Source organism: Ammodytes marinus, assembly GCF_949987685.1.
Source record: "Ammodytes marinus genome assembly, chromosome: 22".
In the NCBI taxonomy this organism is placed as follows: domain Eukaryota; kingdom Metazoa; phylum Chordata; class Actinopteri; order Uranoscopiformes; family Ammodytidae; genus Ammodytes; species Ammodytes marinus.
The window spans coordinates 4,372,851-4,389,178 of NC_137226.1; the positions used below are offsets into that span (position 1 = coordinate 4,372,851).

The window sequence follows — 16,328 nt, forward strand, 5'->3', positions numbered from 1 at the left end:
TTCATCTTAATTGGGTGATGACAGGAAAGTAAAACATTTTTTAAATGTTAAAATCATTAAGGTGAGTATTTTGACATACATGGGCTTCCGTACAAAAACGTTTTTATGAATAACAAAATGTACATTTAAATCTTACAGTTTAAATGCTGTAATATTTGTGTCACCCAGTGGAATAAAAGGGACAGAGGCAGTTCGGATACATAATTATTTATTCCATAAAATAAATGAAATAACACAAAGAAACTCATGGCTTTGACAATCCTAAAGTCGTGGCGAGGTTTCGATCATCCGGTGGAAGACGGTTGGTTGAGCACGTAGCGCTTTGTCACCGTGACAACAGTTTAGAATGTTCAAGTTTTAACTGCGAAAAGTCTGTAAATAAAGCCGCAAAAACAGACTTCAGACACACGTTCAGTTTGAAGTTATCCCGTTTCCACAGACAGAAATCATGTATAACAAATAACCTGAAGTTTTATAGTAAGTGTACTGTCAAGAAACCCCAGAAAAACACCAACTCAACATTGCATTTATTAAATTAAGAACATGTCTATGCACCGCTGAAAAAAATTAGAAATTCCCCCAACAAATGCACAATGTTCTGCAGAATCATTGTTAGTTTTAGGTTTTTAAGGGATTTCTCGACAAAAATAAAATCTGTATCTTCCTTGACATGAGGAGTCTAGTTTGCTTTGAACAGCCTGAAGTTTGAATGGGCTACCTGTTGCAGCCCTATAGTTTGGGATTCATTTGGCAAAATAGTGAAATCAACAAAGTCTATTGGCAGGAGATTAATGGCTATATATTTATTGTTTAAGCCATGTTGTAAAGCTAAAACTTAACTGGTTGCAGCACCTCAAATGTGAATATTTGACGAATATTTTTACTAGACTTTGGGTTTCTGACTTTTGGTGAATCACTGAAAACAAAACATCACAATGAAATTTAGGAAACAGTTTTAACAATTTTTTTTCCATTAGTTTGAACATTTCTACTTATAGAGCCATATACCTTTTGGTCCAGCTACCGATACTTCAGTCTGTAAACCAGTGTGTTTCAACCAAACTTGCTTTAACATAATGATTGTGCTTAAGCTAGACAGACCTAACACACACACACCAACGAACATTTTTCAGGAGTATAAGTCTCATTCTTGGTGTAGAAAACAAACGTTTAAAGCTACCTTGTGCGACAGACAAGCTCATGTTTGTAAATGGCAGAATAATTAGTGCAAAAAAAAAATTAGATTGCAGACACATCAATGTGATATAGAAAATTGTACAAATCCATGAAAAGATCTGTTGAGCTGTTTGAAGCCACGTGAAGTGTTCCCATTCATTTTCATTGGCGCTACTGCTAGAGTGAGTGTGTGTGTGTGTGTGTGTGTGTGTGTGTGTGTGTGTGTGTGTGTGTGTGTGTGTGTGTGTGTGTGTGTGTGTGTGTGTGTGTGTGTGTGAGTGTTGCTTAGACAAAAGCCGAAGTCGACCAATGCTTAGTGCAAGAATTGGCAGTGAGTCAGTGTAATACAGCATTTAAATGAGTTTCTAGTAAAAAAAGGAAAAAGAATATCCTCTTAGCAAGACTTACTTGATTTGGAAAATGTCTTAAATCCAACCATGATAATCAGATAAGCCCAACAAGAGAGAGGAAGCAGAGAAACAAACTGTTGCATATATTTCTCACAGAATGGTGAAGCTGCATGTGCTATTGCTTGTGTGTTCGCTAGTTTGATCAACAGTCTACAGTACTGTGTGAGGGGGGGGTCCATCACTAACCCCAACCTTTAGCTTTGATCGGTGTGTTTACATGCCCATAATCATCATTTTTACATCTTCTAAAGGAAAAATCCACCCTATTTAAAGCTATAGTGCGTAACTTCTGTCGCCCCCATGAGGAATTATGAGGAATTACAACAACAATGTCGGTGCGTCTACATGAGGTCAAGCCCTCAGGTGATAGCACATGGATTTTATATCTTCTGCTATACCTCCAGGATTTTTTCTTAACAGTAGAGTCAACAACTGAAACATTTCTTGGGTTCTTCTTGGGATTTTTCTGAGCTCCTGCACCAGTGTCAGGGGGGCGACACCAGATTGTAAACGCTGCCATACTGAGAAATAAAGAGAGAGGTTTGTGGAGCTGATAAGGCTTAATAAACTTTGTGTCAACTCATTTGGCGATGGCTTGAATGTAAATGACATTCAGTTATATCAAAAGGTTACGCACTATAGCTTTAAAATCTGAACACTTACAGGAAATGGCTTTGGAGCAAGTCAATGTCCAGCAGAGGAACAATTCAGTTTGACAGCACAAGTGTTTTTAGTAAAAGAAAAAAACAATGGTCAGTTTCAAAAAGTGAAATGTCCAACATAAGGTTCATAACTTAAATTCAAGGGAGATCTGAAGTCTGCTGGCTGTATGGCAGAGTCTACAGCATCATAGTGATTTCACAAACCTAATGGTACATTCAGGAGGTCGTAAAGTTCAAATATGTCCAAGACATCTATCACTATGATGCTCCACTCATGAGCTGACATAGGTTATTGTATGTACCATTCAACAAAGCAGTAGTGAGTTTGGAGGAATGTTTGGAACAAATTTGGTCTTGGAAAATGATATATTGAATGATGCATTTGTTTGAAAAAGATGCAGCTTGTGTCTTGTGAGGAAGGTGAGGCCAGTGCATGTGACTTGATTAAGATGTTTACATCATTTGACAATATGTCTCTGGAATGAGACCCTTTCTTCTGACAGTTTTCAAAAGCAAATTCAATTCAAACCAGTATCACATCGGTGTCAAAGAGCAGATTTTTCCTTTAACTGTCCAACACATTATGAGGTTTAAGTGCTTGTTATTGTGAAGAGGACACGACTGTAACTAGTGATGATTCTATGCATGTAAACACACCTGCTTCTACTCAAAGTTCATCCCCCAGGCATTGTGATTTCTACACAGTGACATTTATGTGTGCTGTGTTGGGGTGTGTGTATGTGTGTGTGTTCTGTGTGCGTTTGTGTGCATGTGTGTGCGGCATGTGTGTGTGTGTGTGTGTGTGTTATGTGTATGCGTGCTTGTGTGTGTGTGATATCTCTGTGTGTGCTTGTGTGTGCATCGCATCAATGTTCCAGCACAAGCGAATCCGACAGTTTTAAATCCCCGTTGGAACCATTAAAACTTCACAAGTTTCGGTCGGAAGATTCTTCAGTTTTGTTTCAAGTTAGTGTGTGATGCGTTTCCTTCTCTGTGCGTCTCGGAGGAGTCTTTTATGAACGTGTTGCTATTGTCTGTCAAGGCCATGATGACATCACTTCCTTGTTCCACTTCCTTGTTCCTGTCTTTACCTGACGTCGTGGAAGTAGAGATTGGCACATAGACACAGCAGCACGATCGACGCCAGCATGAAGTAAATCAGGTTCCGGAACTTTGGCTCAAGATCGCCCTGCCGGTACCAGAATATCTGAGGAGACAAAAGGAGAAAAAGGTATTTGTTTTTGTTGTTTTACACAAATTTCACAAGAAAAACATTTCTAAAAGGAGTAGTTTGGCTTAGGCTATGTTCACAGTAGGCATTGTGTGAGCTCGGCTTGCGTGTTTTTAATTGAATGATAATTCATTATAATTGATAGGATTTGTATAGCGCTTTTCTTGACACTCAAATAAGCTTTAGGTTCCAATGTTAATGGGTGAGACCGTTCATACTGCTCGCGTGTCAGCTGTGTGTTAGCTTGAGCCTATTTTTCACATAGGCAAATAGCCAGTCAAAATGATATGTTTATCATCATACAAGCCACAACACTTTGATAACAGTATATACTTATATTACTAATAAATACTTATATTTAACCATCTGAAACCATATGAAATATAGAACAAACATGTCCTCCTAGTTACCAGCATGATGGAGGATCCGCAGGTCAACAGGATGCAGACGGCGAAGAAGACGTTGAGCGGTCGCGGAGGCAGCGAGGGGAAGATGAAGGAACAGATCACAGTCACCTAGGAGACAAGACGGGACAGATGTTACTATAGTTACCTTCAGTTAAAAGATGCTACGAGGAACTTTTAAATATTTCTGAAAGTCTAATTTTTCTCTGATGATCATTAATTAGATGTAACAGCAAACAAGACCATCAGTGCAAAGAATGCTATTTTTATAAAGTTTTTTTTTAATGCCTTTGTCAAGGGTACACGCTCACCCAGGAACAACAGCTGGTGTGGTAAAAACAATACCGCTTTTGTCCAAAAAAGGTGCAAGAATTAACGCAAACTTAAAGCTCCTCGGAGCAGCTTTAACAAAACTAATTTTTAAAATGGCTTGGTTTGAATGTCAACAATATGGACAAATAGCTGTACGATTTGGACTTGTAGCGTCTTGGGAATTTTACAAAAATGTCACGAGATTACTGAAACAACTGCTGTATAAAGTATTTCAGGTTCTTGTTCAAACATGTTGTTAGCATGTTACTGCTTCTAGGAGTAAACATGGCTGTGCTGCAGGGCTGGGCGTGTGTTGATTCACTACAGACAGTCAGGAAACGGAGAGAAACACCATGAGACGAGTGGAGTAACACTTTTCACTTTGGAGAAGTAAAAGTGGTTGAGTCATTGTTTTTAGCAGCTTTTTCCTCTTTAAATTGGAGTCAGTGATTCTGGAGAACGCTGTTAATACATACACAGCCTAGGCTCTGTAAACTCTTATACTCTTTTGTTTACATACCAGTTTACAGAGCCTAGGCTGTGTATTATTTAACACCACATTTTTGTTCAGTGCACACACAATACAGACAGCAAGCAGAGTGAGGAGATATTCACTGATTTTAAAAGCATTCTCCAGGTTCACTGACTCCACCGTTTACTCAGTAGCCAAAGTTAAATACCAGATTTGTGATGAATTTATATAGTACGTTAAACTAATCAATGTTTTGCAGTTATAAATGACCTGAAAAGTTATTTAAAACATCAGATAACTTATAATTAAAAGGGCCCTTGATGTGAACAAGCTGCAGCTATGACGGTGAAATGCAGCACGCGAAAATAAAATGCATTTTATCGACGTGTAAGACTTTTTAATCGCTCTAAAAGGCCAAACGTTTGATCGCTTATCAGCCTTATGGACTTTAAAGAACTTAAATGGATCCACACATACCTCATCTAATGGAGATAGTGGAAAATCATGCCTACAGATAAACATAAATGCCTTCACATAGCTGCAGTAAGAACTATGTGTCCTGTCCTAGAACTCTTTGAACTTGCTGTACTTTACTTGACTATTTCAATTTTCTGCTACTTTGTACTTCAGCTACTATAACAGATATACTTTTTTCTTTTCTCTACTTTTATTTGATAACTGCAGTTCTTTAGCAGTTCAGGATGTATAAGATAAAATATACTCAATAAATAATTTATGGAAATACTATTTAGATTGAGATAACTTGATTGATCTGCACAAACTAACCCCAAAAGTTACCCAGCTTTACATAAAGTCATTTAAATCAGCTCTATATTTTCTAACTGAAACATCTAAGCAATGTTCACATGAATGGATGCAACACTACTTTTGGTACTAAAAGTTTATTTTGATGCTCATACAGTACTTTTGTTGTTTTACTTTGAGAACATTTTGACTGCAGGGTCTTCATGAAGTTTTTTTTGGTTGCTGTGATAAAGATATTGCCCTGCAGCGGATAGACACAGTGAATCAGAGATGCTGTCGAGGGTTTGTACTTACTAAAACCACCAGCGACGTGAATCCCCCCACCGCCATGTTGATGATTCGATCCTGAGGGAAAAAGACAGTTCAATCAGTTTATACAAAGCAACATTAATGTCTGATATATCTGCCTTATAAAATAACATCTTCTAGACTGACAACAATATTCAACAAATAAGGAGTGTGCATGAACCACATCCTGCACAAGTAAGCTCTGATTTTGTATATTTTTATTTTATTTTGGTCTGAATTTTTTCAAGCGCCTACCCGTCCAGAGGCTTGCATGTATTGTGTTTAATCATAGTACAGTATATTAATGTAATTTAACGTTTATTACCTCAATGTTATGTTTATAAGTTAAAGTGGTATGTGTGTGTGTGAGTGTTAAGTTATGGGCATCCTTTAATGTGAATCCTTTAAATAAACAAACAAACATCAACTATATCCTAGTCCAGCGTCCCTCCCTCCAGGCTCTTACCCGTGCGGATGTTTCCCCAAACAGAGGCCTGTTGTCCAGGCCGCTGGTGCCGTACGTCCTGGTGCTGAAGTCATCCATGGCCGACGGCCCCGCGGTAAATAGCGGCTCCACAGCTGTTTCCGGCGGTTACCAGCTGTTACACAGTCTCCGCGACCCCCTTACCGACCGACCGACCGACCGACCGACGGAGCGTTGGCCTCTCAGCAGCGCCGCCTCACGCACACACAGGGCCGGGGCCGCATAGCAACCAGCTGTCTCCCAAAACAAGTCGCCAGGGAAACTGTTACCGTCAACGGACAGGTGAGGAGGAGGAGGGCATTATGGGTAGGATTTCGACTGGTCAGGTGGGTTCGTTACTTTACCTGTGAAACACAAACATCATAAGTTTTAACCATAGCTAGTACATAAACACAGTTTTTACACAAAAAATGCTTCCAAAAGAGTAAGACAGAGAGAAAAAATATATAAAAGGATAATAGTTGAATGCAGCACTAATTATTGGAGGACTTGCAGCTACTTTATGGAAGTAAATGTTGATCCAAATAAAAAAGTATTTAGTTCTACTACAGCAGCATAATCAATGCACTAAAAGCATTACGACACTCACACAGTTCTTGTTTTTTTTCTACATAGACAGATAAAAGTCTGCACTAGTGGCTTCCGCTGTGTGTTCGCAAACTGCTGCTGATAAAAACCTGACGACAGATTTATATTGAGGCTCGTTCTGCTTCACTTCCTCTATTTCCAGGTGCGATAACGACCACAAGTCAGTTCCATCTTTCAGAAGAAAAGACAAACAGCAGCGATGGTGACGAGAGCGGTTTGAAAAGAGGAAGATCAAATCAAAACTAAATGTTACTTCATACTATTTCAACCACAGTTTACTGTACAAGTCTAAATCATTAAACCGGTGATTTACAAAGCTTATTCACCGCTTACAAACAAACTAATACACTTCTGAATTAATACTTCATGGATTCAGAGGTGTTTCAAGAAAGAAATGCAAGAAATACTATAAATATGTATTTATTTGTGACTATGTCAGATTAATAATGGTAATTTGACGATGGTGAAGCAAAGTAAACTTTGATTTAGTACCGTTCTTAAACACAGGTTGTTGCGGTCTGCCTGGCTTAAATAATTTTGTAGAAGTTCCCGGGTAAAATCGGACCAGTGCATTAATAATAAGTATATAGAACTATAATTATTTTCTCTGATGGTCTCGCTTGCTGTAGAAGGTCATTGATGATCATCAGAGGGAAAATGAGAGTGTCGCATGAGGAGAAACCGCAGCATTGATTTGACACAACTAATGTGTGAAACTAAATGGTTATTACAAACTGACGCCACAGAGCTGGAGGCTTCAACTCGTGTTCAGGGACTGACATCATAACGGAAACAACAAAATGAAAAGTCTCTTGGTCATAGGGAGGATTATTAGGTACATAACTTTACAGGAGAAGGGAGATAAGGCTTGAAAACTAATATCAGGCATCGTTTAGCTTTTTAAGAGTAAATTCAAGCACTTTCAATAAAAATTTTCACTTAATACATTGCCCTATCTGTAAAATGGAAGGATGACTGTTCACATAATGCATATTGACTACATAAAGCTATTGAAGAAGACAAAAAAACATGTATTTTCTATCGAAATATGCATTTAAAATATAATGTAAGTAGCGCTAAAATCCAATTTAAAGAGGTAGGTTCTGTACTGATGTCTTAGGATAATTTGGAGGCACTGGGTCAAGGTATTGAAAAAGTCAGTTAGTAAGTCTGGTCAATACACAATATGGAGAAAATCCAGAATTTTTCAATAAGATGTTCAGATTTTAAGCACATTTTGAACCTTAAAAACGCAAGACAAACAAAATGAAGCATTTTTCTAAACTTTCTAGACTCTGTAAAAACCGTGTAATATATACTGTTACAACGCAGTTTCACACCAGGTCTATTTTCCACACCGTTAACCAACTGTTTACCACAAAGAAGAATTCAGCTGCAGCATAGTGCTATGGTCTACTCAGTCACTTCCTATCTGGGTCAGAAGGCAGCAGTTAAAGGAAATAAAACCTTCGCAGAGCTTTCTCAGCAGAAAACACACGCTGGAAAACAAGAGCTTCATTATAAAGCGCCGTGGCCTAAAGTATAAATTCCTGCGGAGAACCTTGTGATTCACTGGGCCCCTTGAAAACATGGACTTAACCCCGGCTAAGAAGAAGGATATTTAGTTCACGTGTGAGCGGGCCGGTTGTGTTAAAACGCCAACAGTGTATGTAACAACACCTGGATTAAAAACCATTCAAATTAAATATGTGTATTAAAAAATAAAAAATCATTTAGTATCTTTCCATCAGGTTAGTAAGGCAGTAACCTAAAACATGGGAAGTGTTTTAGGTTACTTTTAAATCTGTCTTATTTATCATAAAAACATAGCAATGTTTTGCTGAAGAAATACAGTAATTCTCAAGACATTTTGTGGAGGTAATAATTATTTCACTTTAACAATTTTGTTGTTGTTGAGATAATCTATTTATCATTTAGTCAAGGAAATGTCCCATTAAACACACAGGAACACACCAAACCAGTCCAGAACTCAAACATTATCAGTTTGCTGAGCAAATAGTCAAGTTTTCCCACAGTTAGGAAGCTTAGAAGGCCCAAGGAATTATATTTTTATAACATTTTAAAGGACCTGGATAAAGGTTATATTCCACTCCACAAATGTACTGAGCACAGTAAATACATTTTAGGCAATAATAATTTTAAAAAAACGAACTAAATTTTAAAGTGCAAATATCGGTAAGTACATTTAACATGAATCTTGAGAAGAGAAAGGACGATATCATACAGGAGTTTTTGAAGAGAAAATTAGTATATTCAGTGTGCTATGATATTATTAGACGAATGAATAATGAATACACTTGAAGTGCATTTCCCTCACACTGTTCTGTCAATACAATAAGCAACAATAAAGACCCACAGTGCATTTTAAAGGTTCAAATTAATAGGTAAAAGGTTTGAATATCGATGAGAAGAGAATACAACTTTACTGTTCCAGCTGTGGACATTATTTAAAAAACTTTAGAGATAAAATCTGCATGTTGCTTATGTCAACATGACAATAAGCAAACACACGACCCTTCTGTGACATCTCACGTCAACTTTACGTACTATATTGATTAGCAAAACGCCTTTAACAGCCTAGAAACATACCTTTAACTTTATATAAACAGCTTGTTAGCCTTGTTAAGTTATTGCCAGGGAGGCTAAGCAGCAACCTTAGCAACCATATGTCACCGTTAACACACTCATTTTGTCATGTTAACGCCGCTAATAACGTATAAAAAGACCAATACAAAGGATAGAATTAAACTACTTTTAGCTAACCTGAGATTTACAGTAACAAGGCCAACTGTATAACATGCTAACGATGCTAAGCTAACCATACAGACAGCTGTAGGACAGTGGAGAAGCAGCAAGACATTCATAAGACCTGGTAAACAAGCCCAATAAGCCGTGTTTCCTGCGATATAAGACACATTTTGAGCAGCACACTTGCCTCTCAGCCTCCGTGAACGTTGACTCCAGCTGAAACATAACTTCAAGAAAAAGACGAGTAGCAGGGTCGAGCCGCAATTAAAGGGAGTTAAAGCCCGGTCGCTCCAGTTCAAGCTATTAAAGGGGATGTTTGGGTTAATGTTTAGCCGACGGGGCAGGTCCCCGCTTAGTACGCATGCGCAGAATGACCATTCACAAAATAAAGGCGTTTATTAGAACAATCCAGTAAGGGAGAAATACTGTCTATAAATTATTAAATCAATCAATCAAGACGCATTTTTTGGGAAATACTACTAGATTGTATTTGGCCCCGAGAATAATCTTACATTTGAAATTTTAGAGACAGTTTGTGTGTAAGTGTTACCCAATTAAAGTATTGCATAATTCTGAACCACAAATCTTATCCCCTCTTTTTCTGTGACAAATTAAGTGTCTTTAAAAAATTACAAGAGAAAATGAATCACTCCTATATACCTATATTTGTAATGTATTGCAATAACTCTTTTTTAATAGTATTGCATCTCCCCCTTTTTTTGCAGATATTTGCAAAAGTAGGTTACATTTAACCATCCACAGTGGCACTAACATGGACTGTAACCCACATTATATTATATAAATAATAAACGTGGCCCTGGCATACATTAAAATAGAAATGGGATAGCTTTAAATTATGTAAAGTAGGCCTACAGCATAATGTAATTTTGCATTTTTCACATGCCTTGTCAAGGAGTAATCACTCAGGGCTTCCTCTATACAGAACCACAGTGTAAACTTCCTCACTAATTACAAGTTAATAAAGCATAAAACAAATCTCACATTCCCGGACGGCTATATAAAGCGCTACATTCCTGATCCAGCGGTAATAACCTTATTGTGAGAGTGTGGCCCACCGTAATCTCTCTCTCTCTCATAACTCATGTAACCGTCACATGAGGAGAGTGTGACAGAGCCGGCGAATAATCCTGTGAAAGAAAAACTTCAGATGCATTTTTCAACAGGTCACATATATTATAGTGACTGTGCATGAAATCTCCACTAGTTAAACACTGTAGCTTAGTGATAAAAAAAATGTCTGGGTCTTGTAATGATGTAATTTAAGCTTGTTCAGTGCTGCTAGAACATTACATTACATACAGCATAACCTCAGGATAAAATGACTTATTATTTTTTTGCATTTTCAAGCTTTATTTCACCTCAGAGTTGAAATGGGGAGACAGAGAGAGAGGGGGGATTGACCTGCAATAAAGGTCCACAGGTCGGATTTGAACTCGTGACCACTGCAAACGAAGGCCGGAGCCAATATGGTACGCGCTCTGTCCACTACGCCACCAGAGCTCCCAACATGACTTATTTAGGCTATTTGTTTTAACTAGGCACAATCTTAATTTTATGTTTTTAACTGAAACTTGGTTAGACCAAGATAACAGCTCAGCTGTTCTTATAGAGTCCGCCCCCGCAAATTACAATTTTGTGAGTGAATCCAGAGTGCATAAAAAAGGAGGGGGGGTTGCTATTCTGTTTAAAGAATCTCTACAATGCAAAAAGATGTCTTATGGAAATTTTGATTCATTTGAGTATGTGGCTCTACAGTTAAATTCAGCCTCTAGAGCTATTTTCATCAATATCTACCGGCCACCACAATACAATGCAAGCTTTTTTGATGAACTTACTGAACTGCTGTCTGTAATCTGTACTGAGTTTGACTGTGTATTAATCGTCGGAGATTTCAATATTCATACTGACAAACCAGAGGACAGATGTGCGAAAGAACTGTGCTGTGTCCTTGACAACTTTGGACTAAATCAGCATGTTGACAAACCAACTCATAACAAAGGGCACACGCTGGACCTTATCATTTCCAGAGGAATGAACATTTCAGACATAACAGTGGCAGATATGGGTCCCCTCACGGACCATTCCTGTTTATTTTTTGAGAGTACAATGTCTGTTCACACAATTGATCAGTCAAAAGTAATCAAAAAGCGGTATATTACAGAAAATACCAGTGAAACATTCATTCAAGCATTTTCTTCGATACCACCCCTCCCCTGTAACTCAGTTAAGGAGCTCTTAGACAACTTTAACGGCAAACTTACAAGTGTTATAGATGCTATTGCGCCCACTAAGATGAAGGTTGTCTCTGGTAAGAAAAGATCTCCTTGGAGAAATGCCCCTCAGGTCAGAATAGAAAGAAGAGAGTGCCGTAAAGCTGAACGCAGGTGGCGAAAAACAAATCTCCAGGTTCATTATGACATCTTCAAAGAGAAACTGTGCACGTTTAACTCAGAACTGAGAAATGCAAGGCATTCTTTCTTTTCTGACATCATCACCAAAAACAACAACAATGCACGTGCCCTGTTTGCTACTGTCGACAGATTAACAAACCCTCCTGTGCCAGTAGCGTCTGAGCATCTTTCCACGAGGGCCTGCAATGAATTTGCCTCCTTCTTTACTGAGAAAATTCACAAAATTGTCACTGCATCAATACCAAGTTCAACATATGTGTTCCCTCTTAAAATCAATTCAAATGCAATGACAGAATTTTATCTTATAAACCACAAAAACCTGGAGGACATTATAAAACACCTGAACTCCTCATCCTGTTGCCTTGACATTCTGCCCACAGGCTTCTTTAAAACTGTTTTTAGCTGTATGGCCTCAGATGTTCTACAAATTGTCAATATGTCCCTTCAGACAGGTGTATTCCCACAGGCCCTGAAAACAGCAGTCATCAAGCCACTCTTAAAAAAGAACAATCTAGATACATCACTCATGAAAAATTATAGGCCCATATCTAACCTACCATTTTTAAGTAAAATCATTGAAAAAGCTGTTTATCAACAGCTAAATAACTACTTAGCAATGAATAACTGCTTTGATGTCTTCCAGTCAGGATTTCGACAACACCACAGTACTGAGACTGCTCTGGTTAAGGTCCTCAATGACATCCATTTAAACACAGACAGTGGCAAAAGTTCTGTCTTAGTTTTACTGGATCTCAGTGCCGCTTTTGACACAGTTGACCACAGCATATTATTAGATCGACTAGCAAACTGGGTTGGACTTTCGGGAACTGTACTAAGCTGGTTTGAATCCTACTTAAAGGATAGAGACTACTATGTGTCAATAGGCAATTTCACATCTGAGCGGACAAATATTACATGCGGGGTCCCCCAAGGTTCCATTCTTGGCCCTCTTCTATTTAACATCTACATGCTCCCACTAGCTCAGATTATGAATAAGAACAAAATATGCTACCATAATTATGCAGACGACACACAAATTTACATAACCATATCACCAGGAGACTACAGTCCAATACAGGCACTGAGTAAGTGCATTGAACAAATCAATGATTGGATGTGTCAAAATTTCCTTCAATTAAACAACGATAAAACTGAAGTAATTGTCTTTGGTGCCAAAGATGAACAATTAAAAGTCAGCGCACAGCTTACATCCATTATGTTAGAAACTACACCCCAAGCCAGAAATCTTGGTGTTGTTGTAGACTCTGACTTGAATTTCAAGAAACACATAAAATCAATCAATAAATCAGCCTACTACCACCTAAAAAACATATCAAGAATTAAAGGGCTTATGTCTCAGCAAGATTTAGAAAAACTTGTCCATGCATTTATCTTTAGTAGACTTGACTACTGTAACAGTGTCCTTGCTGGCCTTCCAAAAAAATCAATCAGACAGCTTCAGCTAATTCAGAACGCTGCTGCTCGAGTCCTCACTAGGACCAAAAAGGTGGATCACATTACCCCAGTTCTGAGGTCTTTACATTGGCTTCCAGTCACTCAAAGAATTGATTTCAAAATTCTGATGTTGGTTTATAAAGCACTAAATGGTTTAGGGCCAAAATACATTACTGATATGCTGATAAGTTATGAACCGTCCAGAGCCCTTAGGTCGTCTGGGACAGGTCTACTTACAGTCCCTAGAGTTAGGACTAAACGAGGAGAAGCAGCTTTTAGTTTTTATGCACCAACAATCTGGAACAAACTCCCAGAGAACTTGAGGTCTGCTGCAACTCTCAGTTCTTTTAAATCGAGTCTGAAGACTTTTTTGTTTCCTTTTTAACTTGCAATTTTCATTTTATTTGCTTCTTTTATTATGTTTTTAAATCGAGTTTTAATTTTAATTTTATTTTTATTTGCTTCTTTTATTCGCTTTTAAATGTTTTATAATGTGTTTTATGTATTCTAATCTTGCCCCTGTAAAGCACTTTGAGTGGCCTTGTGTCTGAATTGTGCTATATAAATAAACTTGCCTTGCCTTGCCTTGCCTTGCCTTAACTATCCCAATATAACTGAATATAATTCATTAACAACTAACACATTTTACCCTAAATTGTGAATCCAGCCTTTATTTATCCTCTTGTAAAGGATCCCTACAAACAGAGTAGTAGTACTTAGTTTTTCTTTTAAACTGTTATCTCTTCACAGCCCAAAAAAGGGGGAAAAGGCATTTAAAACAAAACAATTGTTTAACAGTTTAACCAGATTTTATTACATGTTTGATAGGGAGCAGTGCATTTACAATCCGTCTATTTCAGTGTACAACTCCAAAACTCCAACTTTTACCTCATATCATCAGATATTTGTGTATGCTCTTATTTTACTGTAGCAGACAACCTTCCAGTTTGAGCTATATACACGTATTACAAATAGTTTTCAAAGCTTTAGATAATACAAATTATTGATGAAACATTTCTAATTGTAATGCGACAACATTTCAGTCAGGTTAACAGAGTAATTGAGAGTGAATGAGGCAAATACTTGAACAACTTTTAGTGAAGCTATTTCTCTGGCAAAAAAACACACACAATTCACGAGTCCAAAAGAAACACAATCGTACATTCTGGCCTCTACAAAACAATTTTCAAGTGCCGTATAAAAACTCCTTTATTGAAAACAGAGAGTCCACCGGTTGTTTGTGTGTTTCTGTTGTTTCATTCATAATAATAGACTTTGACTTTGGGGACGTCCTTGTCTTCACATTCCCTTTTCCTGCTGTAGTAATAAAACGTGTCGTCGCGACGCTGGAGCTTCTTCACGTAGCCGGTCTCTGGCCATTTGTCAATCTGATACGGACACAGAAAAAGAGACAGCGATGATTATTAAAGCTATAGTGAGTAACTTTTTCATATGAATGAATGTTGCTTACATGATTCAAGCCATCGCCAAACAAGTTGACACAAAGTTGATCAAGCGTATCAGCTCCACAAAACTCTCTGTATTTCTCAGTATGGCAGTGTTTACAAACTGGTGTCGCCCTCCCTGACACTGGCGCAGGAGCTCAAGAAGCGGCCACAAAAAGTTTCAGTTGTTAGTTCTACTGCGAAGAAAAAACCTGGACGTACAGCAGGAGGTATAAAATCCATGTTTGAAGGCTTACCTCATGTAGATGCACCCACAGTTTTGTAATTACTCAGAGTTATTTTATGGTGGTCAACAGAAGTAATGCACTATAGCTTAAATGTGGTCGTGTCCAAGATAAGTATGATAACATTGATCTTATTTCTGAATCTACAGTATGTCACTGCAACATATTCAGATCAGAAGAATATTTACCAGTTTCCCTTGTTTGACTTGAATGTACTCCAGCTCGTCTCTGTAGCCCGCCTGCTGGAATCGGAACAGGTTTTCCACCTCTGCCGTCCATCCTTTGGCTCTGCTCATGGACTTCGGCTTGGAGTTGTTATCACCAAGATAGGACATAATGGTGACGATTCTGAAAGATGTCACAGAAATACACACGTTTACTTAAACAGCTGGTCAACAGACATGGCAAGAAAAAAACACCTTATAAATAATTCATATAAGTGGCTCATCAGTTACTTTTACTTAACCTAATCTATCTATCTATCTATCTATCTATCTATCTATCTATCTATCTATCTATCTATCTATCTATCTATCTATCTATCTATCTATCTATCTATCTATCTATCTATCTATCTATCTATCTATCTGTTAGACTATCTAGTTTGCATTCATAAATTGACATTTAACAATAGGTCTAAACAACAGCTGTCTCATGTAGACCTAAAAGCCTATATAGTGTGCCGAACTAAAGAATAGACATTGATGACTATAAAAGACCTAAATGTTATTATATCGTGTAAATATATTTTAATAGATAAGCGGCACAACTTTAAAACACATTATTTTTTAGTACAGTTTCACTGAGGTCGTTAAATAGGCGCTGTTTTTTTTAATTATAACGTCATATATGAACCGCTTACAGTCAACTAAACACCAATTTATAACTATTTCGCCATTAATTCGTTTAAAACGGAGCGTAAGTTTTAAATACTTACATTTGTTTTCAACGAGTAGTAGTTTTTTCCGGACGTCAGTTGTTTCTCCTTTATGAGCTTCTCCTTGGTTGCCTGGTAACCGTTCACTTCTTCTTCTGTGCTGGATGACTGGTGCCTGTCACTTCGAAAGTGTTCACAGTAACACTCCTAAAGGAATTTTTACTGTACTGCTCATTTGCTACACTAAAGTTATTAAAAAAATGAACTGTGTCGTCATTAATAACGTTCTCATAGAGGACATGGGAAAATAAAC

At 37.7% G+C, this 16,328-nt stretch overlaps 2 protein-coding genes across 2 annotated transcripts; both read right to left on the reverse strand.

Annotated features, from left to right (window-relative positions):
- Positions 1-253: 253 nt before the first annotated feature.
- Positions 254-9,871, reverse strand: tmem243b (transmembrane protein 243, mitochondrial b). Its single transcript, XM_080051437.1, has 5 exons — positions 9,749-9,871; positions 6,187-6,548; positions 5,727-5,777; positions 3,890-3,994; positions 254-3,455 (listed from the first exon to the last, which is right to left on the reverse strand). Exons 2-5 carry the CDS (start codon positions 6,262-6,264, stop codon positions 3,336-3,338), a joined length of 354 nt encoding a protein of 117 aa, XP_079907563.1. The 5' UTR covers positions 6,265-6,548; positions 9,749-9,871; the 3' UTR covers positions 254-3,335.
- Positions 9,872-14,409: 4,538 nt separating this feature from the next.
- meig1 (meiosis/spermiogenesis associated 1) lies at positions 14,410-16,114 on the reverse strand. Its single transcript, XM_080051154.1, has 3 exons — positions 16,076-16,114; positions 15,327-15,486; positions 14,410-14,836 (listed from the first exon to the last, which is right to left on the reverse strand). The coding sequence occupies exons 2-3, from the start codon at positions 15,471-15,473 to the stop codon at positions 14,705-14,707; spliced, it is 279 nt and encodes a 92-aa protein (XP_079907280.1). The 5' UTR covers positions 15,474-15,486; positions 16,076-16,114; the 3' UTR covers positions 14,410-14,704.
- Between the last annotated feature and the right edge of the window lie 214 nt (positions 16,115-16,328).

Bases quoted from the DNA above. Each gene is read 5' to 3' on its own strand.
- tmem243b (XM_080051437.1), bottom strand. From the start codon at position 6,264: ATGGATGACTTCAGCACCAGGACGTACGGCACCAGCGGCCTGGACAAC. The intron at 3,995-5,726 runs GTAAGTACAAAC...CTTGTCTCCTAG, and splicing joins TCACGTCGCTGGTGGTTTTA to GTGACTGTGATCTGTTCCTT. The intron at 3,456-3,889 runs GTAACTAGGAGG...TTGTCTCCTCAG, and splicing joins GCGGATCCTCCATCATGCTG to ATATTCTGGTACCGGCAGGG.
- meig1 (XM_080051154.1), bottom strand. From the start codon at position 15,473: ATGTCCTATCTTGGTGATAACAACTCCAAGCCGAAGTCCATGAGCAGA. The intron at 14,837-15,326 runs GTAAATATTCTT...TGTCCGTATCAG, and splicing joins AAGTCAAACAAGGGAAACTG to ATTGACAAATGGCCAGAGAC.